General features: G+C 42.3%; 1 protein-coding gene across 2 annotated transcripts; it reads left to right on the forward strand.

Annotated features, from left to right (window-relative positions):
- Positions 1-895: 895 nt before the first annotated feature.
- Positions 896-22,711, forward strand: TKT (transketolase). 2 transcript variants are annotated; one of them, XM_062500918.1, is made up of 14 exons: positions 896-1,002; positions 5,744-5,861; positions 7,204-7,317; positions 7,960-8,057; positions 9,657-9,848; positions 10,646-10,764; positions 11,662-11,855; positions 12,412-12,576; positions 13,189-13,345; positions 17,821-17,951; positions 18,886-18,969; positions 19,144-19,237; positions 20,814-20,936; positions 22,516-22,711. In XM_062500918.1, the coding sequence occupies exons 1-14, from the start codon at positions 896-898 to the stop codon at positions 22,701-22,703; spliced, it is 1,884 nt and encodes a 627-aa protein (XP_062356902.1). In that variant the 3' UTR covers positions 22,704-22,711. The 2 variants fall into 2 exon arrangements, with proteins under 2 accessions (XP_062356902.1, XP_062356903.1); XM_062500919.1 differs by lacking the exon at positions 7,204-7,317 and having other exon boundaries at positions 920-1,002.
- The last annotated feature ends 10 nt before the right edge of the window (positions 22,712-22,721 follow it).

Below are 22,721 nucleotides of genomic sequence, written 5' to 3' on the forward strand. Positions count from 1 at the left end.
CATGTCGAGGGAGGGGATCCTGCCCCTCCAGCCGGCCCTAGTGAGGCACATCTGGAGTTATTTATCAATTCTGGGCTCCCGAGTACAAGAAAGATAAGGTACAACTGGAGAGGTACAGTGGAGGCCACAAAGATGAGGGATCTAGAGCATCTCTTATGAGGGGAGACTGTGGGAACTGGGCCTGTTTATTCTGGAGAAGACTGCGGGGATCTCATTAATACATATAAAGATCTCACACAGGTACCAAGAGGATGGTGCCAGACTCCGTTCAGTGGTGCCCAGCAACAGGACAGGACCAACGGCCAAAACTAAAACACACGCAACGCCACCTCAACATGAGAGAGAACATCTTTAACGCTGAGGGGGCAGAGCAGGAGCCCAGGGAAGGCGTGGAGTCTCCCTCCGTGCAAACATTCCAAACCCACCCTGAGCCGCCCCTGTGTCAGCGGCTCTGGGTGACCGTGCCTCGGCAGGGGGGGTGGACGGGGTGATCTCCAGAGCTCCTTTCCAGCCCTGCCGCCGCTGTGATTTCCCGAGCGGAGGCGAGAGAAAAGCGCGGCTGCCTCGCCCTCAGCGCGCTCCACGGAAATGGCGCCCGCGGGAGGAGCCGGGGCCGCCGCGGGGCCCGCGCAGCGCCCAGAGCGGGCCCGGCCCGGCCCGGCCCGCCCCGCCCGCGGGAGGGAGGACGGAGGATGGAGGACGGGAGGATGGAGGGAGCTGGCCGCTCCTCTCTCCGCCCCCTCGCCCCACTCCCCTCCCCCGCGCTCCTCTCTCCGCCCCAGCGCTCGGCCCCGGTGAGCCGCGCCGCCGCAGCCCTCCAAAGCCCATCCTCAGACCAGGTCCAGCCGCCGCCGCCCCAGACCCGCAGCCGCCGCGGCCCTCCCGCGTCGCCCACATGGAGGATTACCACAAGCCCGATCAGCAGACGCTGCAGGCGCTGAAGGACACGGCCAACAGGCTCCGCATCAGCTCCATCAAGGCCACGACCGCGGCCGGCTCCGGGTGAGCGAGGGAGGCGGGCGTGCAGCGACCCTGCCCCGGCCGCACACCGGAGCCACGCTCCCGCATCCCGGGGCTGCATCCGGCCTCGGGATGGTGCTGGGAGGGGCCGTGGCGGGCCCCCGGTGCCCGGAGACTCTCGGGTGCGCCGGGGGCAGAGCCCCCGGTCCCTCTGTCCGCTTCCCGCCCGAGGCGCGGGGATGCCGCGGGCCCGGGAGCGCCGGGGAGGCGTGCGCGGGGATGGGGAGCGGGCAGGGCAGGTCCCACCGGACCCCGGCACCGATGGATGCGGAGGTGGCACATGTGGAAATGGCGGCCGGGGGCTCCGCGGGCAGAGCCCGCCCGGGCCGGGACACGACGGTCGTCGGTGCCGGCGGGTGTTGTGACTGGGAGAGAGGCAGGGAATGCTAAGTTGGTGCAGGACTAGAAACCAAAGAATTTGTGCCCGAGGCGCAAGCGGCTTCTTTTTCATCGCGTGCCCGTCAGTTGGAACTAATTCTGCACAGAATTTCAAGTGAGCCCAAGTGGGATTATCTGTGCAATGCCCGCGGTCTCCAATGGGCAGTTTATTCAGGCCTCTGGACAGGATTTAGCGTGGGCTCTGATGTGTGCAGATTCCAGGGTTATCCTTTCTTTGATGGTGCTTTACCTATGGGAAAAAAAAATCTCAGCAAGCAATCCGCTTTTAGTCATGTAAAATTAAAGCCATTTTTTTGCTGCTTGAAAAATATATGAATGCTTCCATATTAAGTGCTTGGGTGTTTTGTTTTTTTGGGTTTTGGGTTTTTTTTACATATATCCTGTCTTGTTGCTATTTCCTCCTTTGGACCTCCTTGAAATTAGCTGCAGTGTTTAAAAAAAATCTGAAGGAATCCCTTGGATGCTGAGGTTCGTGTGAAGGAGGGTGATGTGTAAAATATTATAAAGCTTCTTTGAATTGCCTTACAGTCCCCACCCTGTGCCTGGCATGGGCTGCCTCACATGGCTCTCGAAGCTGAACTTTACTCGTTCTGTTTGCCGACAGCAAATGAAAGCGCTGCTGTGGTTCTTTCTGTGAAATGGGGTGTCGGACGCGGGAAACCTCTCAGCAAGTCAGAGCAGTGCTTTTTTACAAATCTGTGTCTTATTTGGTCCAGTCTGGAGAGAGAAGTATGGGATACCCAACAACTGCCCTTTTTGTTCTTCATTTGTTTTCAGAGCTGCAGTGTACAGTATTACACAAGTCCGTGTAAAAGTGTAAATTGAAAATTTGGGCTTTGTAGAGCTTGGGCTTCTTTGCTCAGTTTCCAGTATGCATTTTAAGCAGGCCACAGGGATGTATGTTATCAGTTGTCTTATTAACAGATAAAATAATTTCTCTGTTTTGTCTGATGAGCTGTTAAAGAATAAGGATCATAGTACAGCCTCTTTCTCTTCTGCAGTCCATGAAACTCAGCAGTAAAACCATGCTCACCATACTAATGAAAAAACAGTAAAAGCAGTTTTACTCAAGCTTTTTATTCCCTGGTTCATGTGTGCTACCATACTGAGTCCTCCTAGCACAAAGGCATTTCATTAATCCCTCTGGTTTATTCTGCCACTGGAGTTGTGTAGTCTGAAATTATTACACAACCTGATAACAAGCAGATTATGAAAGATGGGCTCTTGAGGGAAGATTCTGTTGACAAGTAATATATTTTCTTTATAGGATTTGGTTGCCAAGGTGATGGTGTAGTAATGTGCCCAAAAGACATTCAGTCTGTTGTGGAGTTAGGCAAAGCATGTACATTTTCAAAGAGGCTGTGCATTGTGAATATGTTTTTCAAAAACTGAGTCAGTGTGCTTTGCTTAAATTGCTGGTGTTCACTGAGGATAGGAAAAGTTGTCTGAAAGCAAGTTAAGTTTTAGAGAGAAGCTTATAGTTAATTAAAAATGTGAATTGTCATGGTGGTTTTGACTTTGTTAAGGAAATACCTGTTTGTTAAAGGTGTAGTTTATAAAAACTGAAGAAAATACTTGCAATAAAAGCACTTCAGAGAAAACAGGACCTGCCTACTACTTTCAAGGAAGTAATTTTGTGAACTGTGGCATGTATTGCAATACAAGTGGTAGTGTGGTAGATATGTCACACCAGTTCTTGCAGTCCTTACTTTTTTTACCTTCTGCTAAAGAAAGTACAGCCTTTGCCTGGACAAAAGCTAAGTCAGTCTGATCCTGAAGTTGCTCAAACACATCACTGAGTATTTCATCAGCTGGAGTGGAAAAATTCAGTGAACTGGAAGAAAAAAAGTTGTGTTCAAAATGGCTTACGTGGGGAAAAAATTGAATAAGTTAGTTGTAAAGATTGAACATACTTGCTTTGGGGTGTGGAAGAGCTTTTTCTTTTAGATAAGTAGTACACACATTTCTGTTGATATGGGTAGAGTCTCTGCTGCAGCTGATAAATTTCTGCAGTTTTGAAACAGCGTCTTGGCTTCCTTGAGAAGGATGGATACATTCTTAAAAGTGGAAGTTGCAAGAGTTTCTTAAGAGGCAGTTAAGTTTCATAATATGTGGTGTGATCACTTGTTGCAGATTACTTTTTCTTCAGTGTGTTTGGTTTGGACTCAGTGTTTCATTTTAGCTTTCTACCACTATCCTTTGTAGTTGAAACGTGTGGATACATGTAGATGGAACAAATATCAATTGATGCACAGCAATAAAAAATCCCCACAAAACTGACTAGGAGCAATCATTTTACCCTTGTTTTGTGTGGATCCAGGATCTTGGTGTTCTAGTGCACTTTGGTTTGGTTTCCTACTGAAGGACTGTATTTCAAACTTAAGGGGTTTTTGTTATTTCTGATAGTAGAAATTTATTTAATTAACCTTTAGTTTTATCAAGACTTTTTTCCAATTTTCAGGTAATTTATTAAATTTTTCTACTCTTTTTATTTCCACATGCTACCATTTCAGGTGGTTTAAAACTTTTTTAATCAAGACCAGGAGTTCATAGAAGTATGGTTAAGTATAAAGTTAATAAAATTAAAGGAATGAAAGCTTTAAACAAGCATGTAAGGCTTATTGATTAACTCAAATACATAAATATTTACTAATATGTTTGAACCATGGTTTAAAGCTAATTCTCTTGGTTCCCTGTGTGTGAGTACTTACTAAGGGATGGACACTAACCATATTTTGTATTTTGCTAGTGTTTTGCATGTTATTCTCTTGTTGCAGTTATGTTGGGTGGGAAGGTTTATTGCTATCAAAAGAAAATATTCTGACTAAAGTTCTAATGAAAGTGTTGTCTAATGCTAACGTGCATGGTAAATGTACATGTAGGAAACAAAAGTGACACTTTCATAGTCATTTTGTCCTGTTTTACAAGTAGGATCAAATATTTGAAGAATAGCCTGCTAAAGATGAAAAGTAAATGTTGATAGAAGAGGAAGTGAGATGAAACTGCATTTTCAACCTCCTTACTATTCATCATCCACTTTCCTGTACTTCAGTAGCAATGGCTGATGTCAAGAATGATGCTATTTACACCAGTAAAATCTGAAAAATGCTAGTTTTCACACTCAATAAAGGCTTGTAAAGGGCCTCCTTATGCCTTTTAAGCTTATGGCAAGTGAAAAGCCAAGGCTGGTACTCCCAAGTGGTCCCGTAATGCCACCCATTCCAGGTGCAAAAGAACTACAGTGATCATTATATAAATTACAGTAATGTAGAAAAATGAAAGTAATTCTGTGCCCTCCTATTGCACTTTGAATTAAATATATACCTTGTCATGGAATAACTCTGTATTTGCTACTTGCATAACCTCTTCACATAACTTCATATTCACTTGTTGGAACTTTATGGCACTGTTGCCTGTGAAATGGGCCCATGTATTCCTAAGGCAAGTTATAGATGAAGTATGAATTCATGCTGCTATTATCCCAGAAAGTTCCATGGGGGAAACTATACCAGATGTTTAAAGATGTTCGACAAAACAACTCGTACAATATTTCATACTTATAAAAATGTAGATGTAGAAAATGTTAGTTCCCCTCTTAACTAAAGATTAAGCAATTTAGTGTATAATAATGTGTATCTGGGTGTTTACTGGAGACAGGAAATTTCCATATCCATTTTTAGTAGAAGATGAAAACCAGAATTGCATTATTTAATGTCCTCTTTAGAAATCAGAATTATTATTCTGTCAGCTCTAATGTGGTACAATGAAATGGTTCCTAGGTTATACAATTATAAATGTTCCAGAACTTTCTGCAGAAGTTAATCTTGCATTACTGATGCCTGCATGTGCATCAGAGCCTGAACAAGTCCTGATGCCATGCTTTTAATTTCTCCACTCAGTGAGTGGCTCCAGTTCTGTGGAAAACTGTCCTTGTTTCCTCTGCATTGGTGTGAATTTCTGAGACCAGATAAATCAGTGGAGTCTGATTTCAGGCCCAGGCTGATACAGCCTTTATCTGACTGCCCTGTACTTCAGCCACCCCTTCAGGTGGTGGTCCTTGAAGAAGGGAGAGCTCTAAAAGACAAATCCTTGAGCTGTCAGCAGGGTCTAGATTGAACATCCACTTCAACCAAATCAGAGGCTCCCTTTGTCTCAAGGTACAACTGATTGGCTTTGGGGGAACAGCACGGGGTGGGTTATCAAACACTTCAGATTTGTTTATTTTATTGCTGAGGAGTTGGGGTCTGATAAAGTGATATTTAAAAGATGCAGTCCTGAGCAAACAATAACACAAGTGGTAATCTTGGGTCTTCTTGACTTGTAGCCACCCTACATCATGTTGCAGTGCAGCAGAGATTATGTCTGTGCTGTTCTTCCATACCATGAGGTACAAAGTTCAAGACCCCAGAAACGCCAGCAATGACCGCTTTGTTCTTTCAAAGGTAATTAAATAATTACTGGTTTGCTGTTCTGTTGCAGTCTGCTTGCAAAGGGCTGTCTGTCTGTAGATTAAATTGATTTGTCTTCTTGGACTTGTGCTTACATACATCTACATCTGCACAGAAGTCTGTTAGAAATATTTGAGGGCCTGGAATTTGTCTGCTTCAGAAAGAAAGAAGCGGGCTGAATTAAGTTGCAGCATAACTTAAAAAACATTTTAAAAGGGTCTTTGTAATGTGTCTTGATAAGTCTTAACTCCACTGTGTTAAGTTGTTCTCATGTTAAATTATAAATATTATATTGTCCATATAATCTAGCAGGATGCAATAAGGTCTGTTTTGTTTTTCTAATGAGGCAGTTTTGTGCTGTCTTGTTAAATGCAGCCCTGCTGTTCTGCCTGCAGCCACGTCACAGTGGGCACTAATTCCTGCCAGCTTCTCAGGGAGCATTACACAAAACAGGGCAGGTTAGTGAGTAGTTTGTAGTTTGCATTCCAACTATGCCAGTATGGTAGTAAAGTCACTGTTACATCTGACCCATCTGAAGTGGGTCAGAAAACACATAAACCCCAAACTGTGCTGGCTGTTAGTGTTTCTGTCCCCTTTTACATTGTGCCCTTGCAAATCACGGGGATATATTGTTCATATGACGTAAAGGCAGGTGAGGGGCCTTCAGAAAACATAAAACATGGCAAATGATGTAAAAAATGGCAGATGAAGTGCTCCAGTGATGCACATTCCATCTTTGAGTCAGAATTCCTCAAGTGGTGGCACACAGTAGTGCTGTGTAGCCCATGGTGAATGTCCTTGTGCTGGATGTAACTGTTGCCATTTCTGGTGGCCGCTCTGAAAGGAGTTAAGTGAGAAGCAAGCAGTTGGTGCTGAGGTGAAGCACTGAGAGAGTCACCTCCTCGTTTTCACTTTACCTCTCTCATTAATCAGTGTTTCTGTCCAGAGTGATAAATGGCTTCAAACCTCCGCGTGCTCTTTTGACTCCTGATGACTCCAGGAGTGGAAGATGACTGCTCCACTAAGGTCTGAGTGTACAAAGCTTAGAACGTTGCCTGTTGTCACTCATTGCATTCAACCCTGAGTACATTCGTATTGAAGAAGTTCTAGTGAGATAACACTGCTCATCCTGCTGGGGTGCTGTAAGCAGGGGCATGGGGAACTTGTAAACAAGCTTCAGTGTGGAATTGTGCATTGTAAAACTGTTTAATAACTCTCTGCCTTCCTAATGGGCACAAGAACCTGATTTCAGGGTTTGTCAGCTTTGTACAGTTTTGTCTTGATAGTCGGGAATTGTGAAACTTGCGTTTTGTTTACAATTTCTCTTTCTCTCTAGGGTCATGCAGCACCAATTTTATATTCTGTTTGGGCAGAGGCTGGCTTTCTACAAGAAGCAGAATTATTGAACTTGAGGAAAATTGATTCTGTCCTAGAAGGACACCCAGTGCCAGTGAGTGCTCATAATTTTTGATAAAAAACTATGTTTGCTGTAAAACAACAAGTGCATGTATTTCAGAAGAATTTTGGTTGCCAGATACAGGAAAGACAAAGACTTCTAGGAAGGATGGTGGCATTTATGGGTTCAATACTGAATTTGAATTTGAGCTGTGTTTGAATGAGCATGTAAAAATTACCTTTATTGTTAAAGTTCCCCTACACCCCTGCATGGCAGTATTTTCCATTGTATAAACGTTTAGGTAAGTTCCATCCAGGCTTCACTTGTCCTTTAAGCAGTTTTGAGGTATTTCAATAGTTTACAGTCATTCTGGCCACCTAATTAGTCCTTCCATTCCCAGCCAGTTCTTTCAATTGATTTTTTTTTTTTATACAAAATGATCAATTCTTAACTGTTGTCATCTGAAGCATAGCTGAGAAATTCCATTCCCTCTCAGAGAGCCCAGTTAGCTTGTGACAGTAATCATAAAGGAAACCTGCATAGCAGGGAAATCAGGGGTTCAAGGCAAGATTTAGAGGGACTTGCACATTGTTATGGCTGAGAAGCTGCATTTGATGTATGTTGAACCATCTTCTAGCACTGGAAATTACTTCGATTTCATAACTGTAAAATAATTGCTGTCTTTTTTATTCTCAGAGACAGGCCTTCACTGATGTGGCTACTGGATCCCTTGGGCAGGGTCTTGGTGCTGCTTGTGGAATGGCATACACTGGCAAATTCTTTGACAGAGCCAGGTAATTCCATTTTCATGCTTCATGATTATAGGCATATAATGGGAAAATGTTTTTAAAATAAATTAGATAGATTCATTCTCCTTTATTCCATACACCATGCCCAGATCTGATTTCAAATTCAGTTTTTAAATGATAGATAATTACAAAGCTGTTGCCAGTGAAACTACCAAGTGTTTAAAGATTAGCAACAATTAGTGCATTTGTGTGTTTCTTTTGTAATCTGACAGCATTGCAAGCTGATGTTCCTGAACAGGGAAAACAGGGAGTTGTTGGAAGAGCCTCTAACTTCTAGAGAGTAACTGATACCCATTTTGAGACTGGATGTGTCCCTTTAGAAGGAAAGTGCAAGCTAGAGATGTCTGTTCCAAGTCAAATAATGGAGAACGTTGGCTAAGGAACTGTTATGGTAAATAATAGCATAATTGAATCATAAAATAGGGCTCCAAAATGTTATCAGAAAGGTACTCAACTCCACAGAGGCAAAAATGACTGCTCCTGCCATTTGTTTTGTGCACAAGAAAAAAAGATGTCTAAAGGCAAATCTGTATGAGGAGGAAAATAGCCTCATGTGGTTGATATATTTTATTTGACAGTTCTAGTACATCTGAGCATAGGCTGCCCAGTTAATGTGTCCTACACTTCACTAGCTTGAAATCATTTCTATGAAAGATGACTTGCTGATTTTAATTGAGTTTAGCAGATGCTACGTGTGGAAAAAATCTAACTAGTGCTTACATGACAAAAGGAAAAGGTGGTCTTGTGTGCAGCACTGGGAAGCAGCTTAAGTGCAAGGAGTTCACATTTAGCTGAAGGCAGGTAGGAATCAGATCAAAAGTCTGTTATAGCTTCATTTTGAGTAAAAAAATAAAAACACTGACAGCCATCTTAATTATTTTGTTTTAAATATATATATTTGAAGGCTAATCTACTATTCCTTTTAAAATTTTAGTGGGTAATAAACATTTACAAAAGTTTTGTCATCCAGAAGAGTGACAGTAAAAGACAAATGCTGTGGCTGAATTTGGTAGAGATGAGGCAGTATTCCTGCTGAGTTTTACCTAAATAAAAGGCTTCAATGCTTGGAGAAATAATCTACAAAGTCATATCATGTTAGTTATCTTTTTCCTGAGCTCTGAATTTGTTATGCAGCATGCTTTAATCCATAGCTGAGCTCACCCACAATTTAGAGTTTCCTGAAATTAATTCCTGTTGGTTGTCCTTCCAGAGGGTATATAGGAGGAAGCAGAGGTACTGTCCCTGAATTGTTCAGGATCTTGCTGAGTCACAGTGACAGTGTTCAATGGGCCTGTCCAGTCAAGCCTTGCAGTGGGAGGCTTAAGACTTGATTTTTTTGAGACAAAGGTTTGGAAAGGAGTGCAGTATTTCTCATCTTATTTTTCTAACATGTAGCAGCTCAGAACTATTTTAATTTGATTTGTCTACGGTTACGTAACTTTAGCTGAGGTGAATGCAATGAACAATGGGAATTTAATTCAGGGTAGAAAAATGAAATTAATTACTATCAATTATTGGAGGAGTTTTGATTTAATAGTGCTAACACATCAAACCTAATTTATTTTCATTTTTAATTTCTCCTAGCTATCGAGTGTACTGTCTGCTTGGAGATGGAGAGTTATCTGAAGGCTCTGTTTGGGAGGCAATGGCCTTTGCTGGCTTTTACAAGCTTGATAATCTTGTTGCTATATTTGATATTAATCGTCTTGGACAAAGTGACCCTGCTCCTCTGCAGCATCACGTTGAAATCTACCAGAAACGCTGCGAGGCATTTGGGTATGTGAGTGGGAGAAGCTCAGGATCATCTCTCCTTTGAAAATGTGAATTTCATTTGCTTCTCAGAATTGTTCAAATGAGCTTTCAGCTCTAAAGGATTCCAGCAGCAAGGAAGATGGTCTTTCATAATGTCCAGTATTGCTGATTTTATGACTGCAGCAGGAGTATTAAAAGTGGCGGAATTTGTTGGTTTTGAGGAAAAATAAGGACTACTTGCATAGATAAATCTGTTAGGGGTCTTAAATTCATTAAATTCAGATTTTATAACTGTGACCTCATGTCCAATCATAGCAAGTAGCTCAGAAAAAAACAGGATGGAAAATAAGAGAATTTTTTGTGTATTGGCTTTCATTTAGTTTTGTATTTCTATGCAGATGCAAAGTCCATGCTAAAAATTGCCAGATACAATAGAAACCAAATTATGCCAGAGTGTTCTGGGGTTGTTTAATCAACATCTCTTTTCAGTGTTCATCTTATTTCTAGATATTTGATTTGTTCTTGTGATTAAAAATGGCCATTATGTCTGAAGAGAACTAGGATAACTTAGTTATCTGTGGGCTGTGAATTTTGCTCATAGCTGTTGAACCTCTTGTGACTCATTTTGCATTATAAAAAAGCAGCTGTGCTATTTTTTATGGTCTCAAATAGATGCTGGTTCATGTTTCTGGCATACTTTGGGTCTCTTAAAAAGACACTGCACTGGAATTAAGTTAGTATTTGTTATTGTTATTGCTGACTACCAGAGAGTGTCACATGCTAAAACCCTTTAGAAACAGTTGATCTGTTTGTGTTCTTAGCTGGCATGCCATCATCGTGGATGGACACAGTGTGGAGGAGCTTTGCAAAGCCTTTGGCCAGGCCAAACATCAGCCAACAGCCATCATTGCAAAGACTTTTAAAGGCAAAGGCATATCAGGTAATAAAACAATCATTGCTTTGCATACACACGTGGATATGATGTGTGGCTAGTGCTGCAGTAAAGGTAGCTGCACATCTGAGCACCAGCATGCAGAAGGTCTTTCACCCCCTGTTCCTCTCAGCAACATTATTGCTGAGAAAATTGGTTTGGTCCTATCTAGTGAGACATGCTAGGTATGGAGTGTTCTCTCCATGGGATGGAGCAAATGCACACTCACTGTGTCAAGGGTTGCCATGATTCCCTTTAGCCACAGCTTTTAGCAGCACTCAGTGATCTTGCCTTTCTGACCAGATAAATATTAATAACAGCAGTGAATATCTTCATTCCTTTTCACTGAGTAAGCAAGCAAAGTTCATTATTTGTAGTGACTGAGGGAAAAGCAGTCTATCAGCCAGAGAGGTGATTTGGCTGTTAGTTCCGGGTGCACAGATAAGTCATCAGAAGCTATTAAAATAAAGCTGTAAAACATCAGATCTTGTTTGAATTGGACACCTTGGTTAACTGTTGTTTCAAACTTTACTGAGCTTGTTTACATAGAACTAACTGTTGAAATTTCATGGGAAATGTTCACACTGATTTACTGGTTGCTTCCTGCCACAATTCCGTCTGTTAGGTGCAAATTTACAAATAATTTCAGTAGAAAATGCTAGGATTTTGTCACCAGTTTGGAATATATGTAATTTGATTATGTAAAATTCCTGCTATTTGTTTAAATATGTCTGTCTTAATGCAGTCGAATACTACTGTAATTGCTCAAGGAATTTCTTTCTTGGAAGACAATACTGGACTGTCATACTCCACTGCACTTTTATCTGGGTAAAATCTGCAGCTAAAAACCTAAATTGTTTTCACACTTTACTTACTTGTGATTTTAATGTGATTTTAAAAATACAGGTGTTGAAGATAAGGAAAGCTGGCATGGAAAGCCCCTTCCAAAAAATATGGCTGAGCAGGTCATTCAGGAAATAGATGACAGAATCCAAAACAAGAAAAAACTTTCTCCAGCCCTTCCTGAAGAAGATGCACCTATAGTAAATATTAGAAACATTAAGATGCCATCTCCACCAACTTACAAAGTGGGAGAAAAGGTATTCCCTTCTTTTTCACTGATGTCAGATATTTCAAAGAGTGAGACTGTTTAACTGGATGGCAGGAGGTTTTGTGTTATCTCTTGCCACAATAGCAACTACCCACCTCTTCTCAGTAGGCAGACACCTATTTCTGTGGTGTGGCACAGACAATCAACTTGCTGAGTATCAAAAGCATATATAAATATATTAAAATATGGAGATTCAAATCACTCTTCCTCATTTAATGATCATTATCAATTTTCTAAACTACTTTATGTGCCTTTGAAATTGAAGAAACTCCTTGAGGTTCCATGTGAACCATGTGAATCTCCATGATTGGAAACAAGGTTTTAAACATTTCCTAGCAGGATTGGTGGGGACTTGCCAATTTCAGCTCAGATGTATTTTCTAATGCTCTTTTGTGGGTTTGTTTACTCTTCTGTGTGTCACCATTCTCATACGTACTTTTGATACTGCTGTCATTTGGAAACAATAAAATAGGAACAACAACAACAAAAAAAAGCCTCTAGAAAGCAGCAAGTTACAGCAGCCCTGGTGTGTTTTTCTTTTGCAGTGGGCCACCCGCAAGGCTTACGGGGTTGCACTTGCAAAACTGGGCCACGCCAACGATCGAGTGATTGCTCTGGACGGTGACACAAAGAACTCCACCTTCTCAGAGCTCTTCAAGAAGGAACATCCCAGTCGCTACATTGAGTGCTACATTGCTGAGCAGAACATGGTAACAACTGCTCCCTCGGGTTTATTGAAAGATCAGTATGACCATTCAGTGTCAGTCCCCTTAGAGCAGGGGTCTAATACCTGCTTTTCAAATAAAAGTGAGGTAATTCCAGCAAAAACCTATTTAGGAATCTAGTTCTAAATTCTGTTTTGCTAAAGGGTCCTTTTAGTAAATACCAGTCCAAATAACACAGGCAAATCCATTCCCTTTTTGTAATGATGATTTTTGTCTGCTGGAGACAGCAAGACCGTGTCCATTGGACTGAGAACATAAGCCTTGGATCCAGGAGAAGAAAAAGGGGGATAAGTCTTAAAAATCTTCGAATGGCTGCTTTAAGCAGATAAAGAAGAGAAGCTGCCAGTAAAAGTCAACAATAACAGCTGGCAGTTGAAGCGTAGAGCAGAGGAGATGCAAGAGAAAAAATATTGGGAGGGTGAGTTGCCTCCTTTCCTTTCTGGAAACACCAGCAATTAGAAGCAGGACTAAATAGATTCTAAATCTGCGTTGAGAGCTTCTTGCTAAATTTTTAGGGCAAAAAGTCCCACAGATGATGTCCTGGAAACCACTGATAAACGAGGAATGCACTGTTCTTGTCCAATGTCCCTCTTTCAGGTGAGCATTGCAGTTGGTTGTGCCACTCGTGACAGGACCGTTGCTTTTGCCAGCACTTTTGCCACCTTCTTCACGCGGGCGTTCGACCAGATCCGCATGGCTGCCATCTCCGACAGCAACATCAACCTCTGCGGCTCCCACTGCGGGGTTTCCATCGGTAAGGGCACCCACGGCGTCCCACAGCAGTCCCCAGCACTCAGTGACAAGTGTCTGGCAGTCAGATGGATCCTAGCTGTATATAGCTGGGGTAGTGTAACAGTGGCAGCAGTGATAGGAGGAAGTTGTACTTGCAAATCCACTTCTGTTGTATTTAGAAAGAATGAGAAAAATTTTAAGCTGTCCTCGGCTTGTTTTTCCTCTTCGGCCCGATGAAAATAGGACTTTTCCCTACAAGCTTTTCTACCGTACAAGTAAAGACTGATATAAAGGGATTGTACTGAAACTGAGGAGTTTAAGCTCCATTTCATCTTTTCAGTTGATGTCTTCTGTGGAGAGAATAGTCGGGTGATTACTGTACCTTTGTTTGCCAGTGTCCTAAATGAGAAACTAATCATACTGTTCTTGCACAGATGCTCTTGTCCATCAATCTCAAAAACACTTTAGAGATCACACATTTGAAATAACTACTTCAACGTATCCCTGTACTTTTTACTACTGAAAATTTTAATATGGTGATTTAAAAAAAACCAAAACCTCTTACATAGTGATGAAACATGAACCATGAAGCTATTACATAACTGAAAATTGAATCATAAAAAAATTTGGGTTGGGAAGGATCTTAAAGGTCATCTTCCAACATCTCCCTAGAGATCTCACTAGACCAGCTTGCTCAAAGTCAGGCAGGACTTACCCTTGGCTGTCTTGAATCACCTCCCTCTCCCCATGTGCCTTAGTACAGCTTCTGGGAGGATCTGTTCCAGGATCTTCCCAGGCACAGAGTGGTAGTTGGAAGTTTCCAGGATTCTCTCTTCCCCTTTTTAAAACTGGGTGCACTGTTTCTCTTTTTCCAGTCACTGGGGACTCGACCTGGTACTGCTGTGACTTTTCATGGGGGGTGTGTTGGCAGCTACATTAGCCAATTCCCTTGAGACTCTGGGATGCATCTGGTCAGCTCCCATGGACTCCTGTATGTTGAGATTGCTCAGGAGGTCATGTGCCTGATGTGTGTCTGGTTCTTGTTGCTGGACACCAGATACCACCCAGCCATTCACACACACCCTGCCCCTTCAGAGAGACTGGGAGGAGAATCAGAGAAAAACTTGTGAGTTAAGGACAGTTTAATAAATTAAATTAAGTAAAACATACTACTACTAATAATTGTAATTATAAAAATAAACACAAAAAACAAGCACAATACAATTTCTCATTACCTCCTGACCAATGCCCAGCCTGCCACAGAGCTGTGATCAGCCCCTTCCAGCCCAACTCCCCCCCAGTTTATATGCTGAGCATGGTATTCTGTGGTATGGAATGTCCCTGTGGCCAGCTTGGGTCAGCTGTCTGGGCCATGGTCCCTCCCAGCTTTTTGTCCATCTCCTCACTAGCAGAACATGAGGACACTGAAAAGTCCTTGATTTAGGATAACACCACACAGCAACAACCAAAACATTGGTGTGTTATCAACAGCATTTTCATCCTAAATCCAAAACACACCACTGTACCAGCTAAGACAAAAACTAACTATCCCAGCCAAACCCAGGATATCTTACAGCAGAAAGAACTTTGCTCGCTCAGGCCCTGCCCTGCAGAACTTGCACCTGAGGTGTGGGGAATAGGGTTAGCCAGTGGAAACCAAGGCAGCAGAGCCAGCACTTCTCAGACCAGCTGGCTGAAGGCCCTCACCCAGCAGAGCCTTCTCTGGTCTTGGCTTCTCACCATAACTGTTTGAAACACATCAGATCATATTGGGGTTGACTTTGGTTTGAAGGAGGAAGAGTTGTTTTGTTTTTTTTTTATCTGAAATGCACAGACATGACCCATGAAAACAGGAACAGACTTGCATACCAAGAAGAAAAATACAAGTAGACATTCATGCTTAAAAAACTAGTAGGTATTTCTAGGGAAAGCAAAAGAGCTGACAGGGATATTAAATTAAGGCTCTCTGCATACATCAGTTTTTCAGTTGATTTAATAGCTTTGACTGGCAATAAGTTTTGAAGGAGAGTTGGATTTTTTTTTCCGTTTAAAACAAAATTAGTAAATTTGGTCTGTAATATTGGTAAAGATTTAAAGATTCTTCAGAAACACATGTAATCTCATCCCAAACCTCAAACTTAACTTGTAGCAGTATAGTTCTCTGGAGCAGAGACTGTATGTAGTGTGTATCAGATTATGGCTTCTGTGTGTAATTAAGGGAGAGATTTTATTACAAGCCTCTTACTAAAATCATTCCTTCCACCTTCAGTTTTTTAGCAAGCAGGGTGTTGGTACAAAAGCCAATTAGGTTTAGTCTTTGCTGATTTCAGAAGATAAAACTTCTTTGGGTTACCTGAATTGTCTCATAGAACTACACTTCCAGGTTTCAATTTTCAGCACATGAAATGTTCTGCTGGGAGCTGTGACTGTGAAGTGCAGACTTGGATTTATGAGGTTTGAGGTACAAATCCATTCAAGCCTCAACTTGGTTTTCAAAAAAGAATTTCAACCCAAAGTTTTGCAACTTCATATAAAGAGTTATATGATGTTAATGTAAGTTTTGCATAAAAGTTTTGCAACTTTTATGAAGAGTTACAAAGTTTTTCAGAGAAATGCTTTAGCAGTAAAAAAATTCAATTTTAAATGAAAGGGTATGAATGAAGCATAATTCGTATTAAAACTTTGGTCCTGCATGGAATTCAGAATCCCATCTGGATCTGTGGTGAAAATTGAAGTTTTATGTATTCAGCTCTAGGTAGACCTAGGCTTCTACTGCACTGAAATTCAAACCCATTACATTTATGAGAAATAGTTATCACAATGACCTGCTGTGAACTTGTACTAAGTTCACTTCTAGACCAATAGTTGCTGATGGACCGAAACATTAAATAAGTTTTAAGGTCATAAGAGAATAATGGAGTAATCTGTGTTTATCAAACTGAACATATAGGAAAATAAATCACAGTGTACATCTGTCAGAAACAGAAGTATCAGTTGTTTAGACTGTTTTATATCCTGGATATTTGCTATTGTTAATATTAAGCACTTCTTTTATTAAGCTCTAAATGTAAGTTTTGCACATGTAATTGAAAATTATATTCTCATTTGATCATTTGATCTGTGGTATTCCAAAACCATACAAATTGGGACTTTGATATAGACTTGGGTCAGACTCAACTCAGTGCTAGTCTGCAAGTTCCTTTGAATTGAATTGAGGAGCTTTGAATGTTGGTGGTATTGGCACCACCATAGCAAAAGCAGGACAAGTATGAGTAACTCTCTACCTTGGATAAGATTCAGATTCAGGATATTAAAATTATCCCCTGATATTTTTATTCTTCGTAACTTCATTTTCCTTCTATGTCTTCATTGTGTGGGTGTATTTTAGGAAAAGAAAATGCCCACTGGATCCCTCTCATTCAGAGTACACACATTTAGAAACTGTGATGTTGAGAGGGCTTTTTCATGTCCTTGAAAGCCGAGACACTTCCTTTTCCTGGTCTGTGCTTACTTTATTAGTAATGTGCAGTGACAGAGTTCAATGATTGATCTCTTTAACGTGTTTAAAGTTCTTCAGAATTTTGTGCTGCTCTTAGGAAAATATTCTCCTCCTTCCTCGTGAACTCGTCCTTCTTGAACAACAGGTAGCGGGTGCATGTGGGAAGGCTCTTTGCCCTGCTGCTGCAGGCTGTGACATGAGTGGATTCAGAGCTCTGTGCATGGCTGGTTTGGAGCAGTGCCATTCCCAAAGCTCTGTTACATAAGGTCACAGGGGGTGGGGGGTGTTGTGGTGGTTGTTTCTTTAACCATGGAAAATCATGGCACCCAGCACGGGCCCTGGCTAACGATCCTTTTTCATCGAGCTGCAGTTTATGCCATGAGGTGCTTAAGTTGTTAAATTAACAACACAGATGCCCTATTGCTCCTTAAAAGACCTTTTTACAATATTAAGAAATACAAACATACATACATACGTACATACCCTTCATTTAATTTTGAACTCAGCCTAAGAATTTGAGAATTAGTTGTACCAATTGCACTCTCAATTTCTGATGGGACACATACAATTCTCCTTTTACATTTCTAGCAGTTTAAATCTGGATGAACTCTTATGGAAAAGTATAAATTTTGCCTCAGCACATGTAAATCTGAAGATGTTGAGATATCCTGTGACCCTCTTTCTGTATCTGTACCCTTCCTATTTGGTTGCATTCCTTTTGTTTTGTTTTATTGTTGTACTTTATTTCCTATTTTTTCTTTTTAATCCCAGTTCTCTTTCTTTTTAGTCTCTTTCTATCCTTATTTACTGTTTAGATGGTTCCAAGTTTAAGGAGAAGATGATTCTTTTCTCAAGCAGGTAGACTTGCATGTCGTGTGTGTGCCTGATTTTATCCTTTTCTCCTTTTTTGCCTGGTTTACGTTGAACCTCACTTCTATATTGAGTGATTGTCAAAAGTGTGCACTTGCTCTTTTGTAACCCTGCTTTAATTCTTTCAGGTGAGGATGGACCATCTCAGATGGGACTGGAGGATCTGTGCATGTTCCGGGCCATTCCCAACTCCACTGTGTTTTACCCCAGTGATGCTGTAGCCACTGAAAAAGCAGTGGAAATATCTGCCAACACCAAGGTTTGCATCACAGTATTTCAGAGCCAGAGAATACTTCTGTCTTTTGTACCACTCTTGTTGCTTCTGGCATGTTTCTTGAATGTCTCTACCCACGTAAATTCTTCCGAGGCTCCAGTGGGGGAGTGGGATGTTTTCTTTTCAAGGAAAGGTTGCAGACATTCTGTACAGGCTAGTGTAGAATGAACAGTCTGGAATGCTGTGGGCCAGATTTGGGGAGATGTAAATGATTACATAACTGCAGTATGAATCTATATTGAATTAGAGTAAGTGTAACTCCCTTAGGTCCTTAGCAAACCTAAAAATGCTCTCCTAGTACCTTACTTCTCGGGTCAAACTTGAAGCTGGATATGGAAAGATAAATTTCTGAATTGAGGATTTTGATCATCTCCATGATCGGTATTTTTCTTGAGAAAGGAGAAAATGATCTGAAAGAATCCAATCTTGCTACTACAGGTTTTCAGTGGAGGAGTGTGGATATGTGGTGTGTAACAATTGTGATGAGTGGTTTGTGGGGAAAAAAGATGGGAGATGTGGAAAGGAGTGGGAAGAAGAGATTGAAGGACAAGTTTGCTGCTTCTTCTGGAACTTTAACTGATGGAAAACCTTTTTCCTTGCTTTCAACCCAGCATTCTTCTCTAATTTAAAACTGACTGTGTAAAAGTTGCACATGTATGGTAATTCAAGTGGGATTCTCCACTTCCAAAAGAGAACAAAAGAGAAATAGGTATCTTGGAATCAGAAAGGAAATTACAAGTTATCAGTGTGCTTTAAGAGAAGGTGAAATGTTTTGTAGAGAACCAGAGGCAACAAAGAAGGGTGAACATCAGACAAATAGAAAAAGTCGTCCTGCTGTATTTTTTTCAGAGGATTTATCAATTACAATGTCAATACTTTCCTGTTTTCCTAACTTCTAACATGTTTACCTCCAAAACAGGGCATTTGTTTCATCAGAACCAGTCGTCCTGAAAACCCTGTCATTTACAACAACAATGAGGACTTCCATATTGGACAGGCAAAGGTAAATACTGCACAGATAAATAGAATCAGAAAAAATATGCAGTGTTCCTTTTGTAAAAGCCCTTTTCCCTCTAAAGTATTGCAAAGATTAGATCTTTTCATTAAAATCTCTAGAAATGTTTAAAAAGCCCAGTAAGATTAAGTCTTTAAAACACATGGACACATTTTCTTGCAGGTCATTTTGAAGAGTAAGGATGACCAAGTGACTGTGATTGGAGCAGGAGTCACTCTGCATGAAGCACTGGCTGCAGCAGAGCAGCTGAGAAAAGGTGGGGCTTTTTTCCTTCTTGTCATGTAACACAGGAAAAAAATCAATACCAGTCAGCCTAACTGCTCACCCTTTGTACTGGTAAACATTAATTACACTGTTCAGACAGCTAGTCAGGCACCTGTTAGCTGATACAGTACAACACAGCATGCAGCTGCCAGTCTTCCCTAGTGGAAGCTTTAGTTGGCTTAGCAGCATTAGTAGCCATGAAAATTGACAACAGACCATATCCAGGTCTCTTTAGAACTGCTGATCTGCTGCCCTATGGGCAGAGGGACACTGTGTGAGAAGTAGGAGTGGCACCTGGTCTGCCTGGGTCAGGTACAGCACAGTTGACTGCAAACAGGCTGGGGCCAGGTCCCAGAGCACAGTTTGTCACCTGTGTGTGCCTGTGGGCACCTGGCCCTGGGCTGGGCTCACTGCTGGTCTGGGTTCCTTTGAATGCAGCTGCTCTGAACTAGTGTGGGAGGGGCAGTGGTCAAGTCACTGACATCTCCCGGCAATGGTAATCCTTCAGTGAAATATGAGAAGGGAACCATCAAAAACCCATCTGAGTCAGAGGTCTCTGCCCAGGAAGAGATTACAAATAGCAGGAGATAATACAGTAATGCTGCTTGTGGCTTATGGGGAGCTTTGTGTGCAGCATCTCAGTGGACTGATACTTTGTCATGACCTTGAGTCACCAGGCTTAGGACATCTTGAAAGTTGTATTTTCAGAACCATTGTTATTTTTCTACATTTACCATGCTTTGAATTTCACTGCTGATCTTGAAGTCTGAGTAATCACCTCTGGAGAGATGATCCCACAGTGCAGAGGCAGGGTCTAATACCCAAAATGTATTGGCCACTAAAGAGCCTTCAGTCACAACAGTGACAATAGGGCCTCTTCATGTTTAGGAGTCAGGCCAGTGTTCAGCCAGCCAGGATTAGAGACAACCTCACATAATTGCTATTCTTTATAAACAATTGCCATTTGTGTGCAATTTCAATGAGCCATTTGGGCCTGCCTTATGAGGGCAGGGCAGATCTGGGTTTGGTGCCAACCAACCTTAAGGGTGCCCTGGTAGGCCTGGGCAGCTCAGACAGGCACACCTGAGAGATGGCAGCCTGCAGTGAAGAAAGAACTCAGAATGCCTACATACCAAAGAATCAGGTGGAAATTGTACTTGGCTTGACAATAAAGGTAAAATAAAGGTCTGAGGAAAAAATTAGAATTGACAGTCTGAGTAAGGAGGATTTTCTGGTGACTGGATTCTCTCTTACCTGGGGAAAGCCCATTAGATGACTGTTTTGCTGATGGGTGTTCCTGGTAACCTTGAGTCACTCATCCAAGCCTCCTCCATCATGCCTGTGAATAACTGGATATCACTGTTCCACAAGGTGCATGGAGAAAGAATATATATAAAAATTAGGGTTGACTGGGTCCTGTGGTAGATGAGCCATAGGTACAGATACCTGGGAGTTCATTTGGGCAGTTCTCCTAATGGTCTAGGAGATCACAGCCATTGCCCGTACCACTGGCATTGTCTTGCATGTTGAAATTAATTGTTGCAAATTATTGTCATTTATTTATGCAGAAAAAATCTACATCCGTGTGATTGATCCCTTCACTATAAAGCCCCTGGATAAGAAGACAATACTTGAAAGTGCAAGAGCAACCAAGGGCAGAATCATCACTGTTGAGGACCACTACCACGAAGGTGAGCAGGGTCTGGGAGGTCATAGCCCTCAGAGGCTGGAAGCTCCCAGCTTCTGACCTGACAGAGGAGTATGGAACCTGATAATGTCATCCCATTAAAACAGAAGAGAGATTTCAGGTTTTTTTTAGTGCTGTTAAGATTATAAAGTGACACTGAGGGTTGAAAGGCTCCTAAGATATAAGGGGTTGTCAGGGCTGCCTTTCTGATTAATTTGGCCTTGTGTACCCTTTGTGTGATTGGTCTGAGTGAAGCCTGGATTCATTTGTGCCCAGTGAAATTGTTAATTCTTGCTGTGCTGCAGGGATTCTGCTCAGAGTGTTCTCTGAAAGGCTGTACAGCAGCTGCTCTGCAGGTGTGAAATTGCAAGAGAAACCATTGCTGTGAAGGCCTAAGTATTCCACGTATCCAAAAGCTTGGCTCCAGGTTGTTTGAAATCAGATGGTTTGGGCAGTTTCCACAGTTAATCTGGGATAAAATCCTCCCTTTTTCTTCTCCACCATCATAGATATCTAGAAATTAGTAGGTATAGTTATGGGAATATTATCCTAATTTAAGGTGAGCATCATTCTTACCAGGTACCTGAAATGAGCTGGTTCCACTGTAAATGTTGGATACACCATGATTTTGTCCCAGATTATGGATGGTAATGGATCACTGAACCTCATAATTTTCTATCTTAGTGTTCAGCTCTGGACAAATATTTTACTGCAGGTTTGCAAGACAGCAGAGTCTTAACTGTGAGGTGCTGAACAGGGGCTTAGTGCTGGCACAGCGCTCTGTGGTGCAGGCAGGGCAGGTGTCTGTGCATCAGAACCCTGAGTGCATTGCAGGCCCCATCACACTGATCTCACCAGCTGCAGCCACAGAGGTACCTTTGGCTGCAGACTCAGTTTAAATCCCACCATGCCTGGAGCTGTGGGCAGCCCTGTGATGTTGGATACATTGTGGCTGAAGGGTAGCGCTAAGGTGCCTCTTCTACCAGGTTTCACAACACGTTTTTGACACAAGTCCTGTTTTCTTCTTCCCTAGTACTTCTGTTTGCAGTCTCTCCTGCCTCCCTGCAGTTCCCGTTGTGTCCTTTGTCCCCGTGACTGATAGTGAGTCAGAGCTGAGCTCTGAGCAAAGGTTGTGAATGCATTACATAACCCAGAGAGGTGCCCAGCAGCACGTACAGGCACTGTGAAAAGATGGAGCTCTCAAGTGCTGCTGAGATTGGTTGGAATTTCAGCACGTTAAGTACGCTTGTAAATGCTCTTCGGTCAAAGTGTATTTTTAAATCTGTGGCTGGTGCCGAGGTGGTGAGAGCTTGCTGACGGTCCTGTGCCCTTGAGAGGCAGGTGTGTCTTGCTGCTGATGGCTGAGTACTCATGAAATGGCAACCTGCTTGTCCCCAGAACACCTTTGATACAGGACAGGGTTTTCATTTTGCAGTTGGCCCACTCAGACACGTGTGATTGGTGTTTTCCTGAGGCTGGGAGTGGAGGCTGTAAGTTGCTGGCCCCTGCGCTCAGACACACACCCAGTGTGGATGTCCCTGCTCGGATGCTCCATCGGTGCCGTGTCTGCCCTCTCTCCACAGGTGGCATTGGCGAAGCCGTGTGTGCCGCCGTCATGGGCGAGCCCAGTGTCACCGTCACTCGCCTGGCTGTGTCCCACGTGCCCCGCAGCGGGAAGCCAGCTGAGCTGCTGAGGATGTTTGGCATTGACAAGGATGCCATCATGCAGGCGGTGAGGGCAGCCGTGTCCAAATCCAGGAACGCCGAGTAGTGCAAAGCATCTCGTGCT

This window comes from Cinclus cinclus, chromosome 12 (genome assembly GCF_963662255.1).
Source record: "Cinclus cinclus chromosome 12, bCinCin1.1, whole genome shotgun sequence".
Classification (NCBI taxonomy): Eukaryota; Metazoa; Chordata; class Aves; order Passeriformes; family Cinclidae; genus Cinclus; species Cinclus cinclus.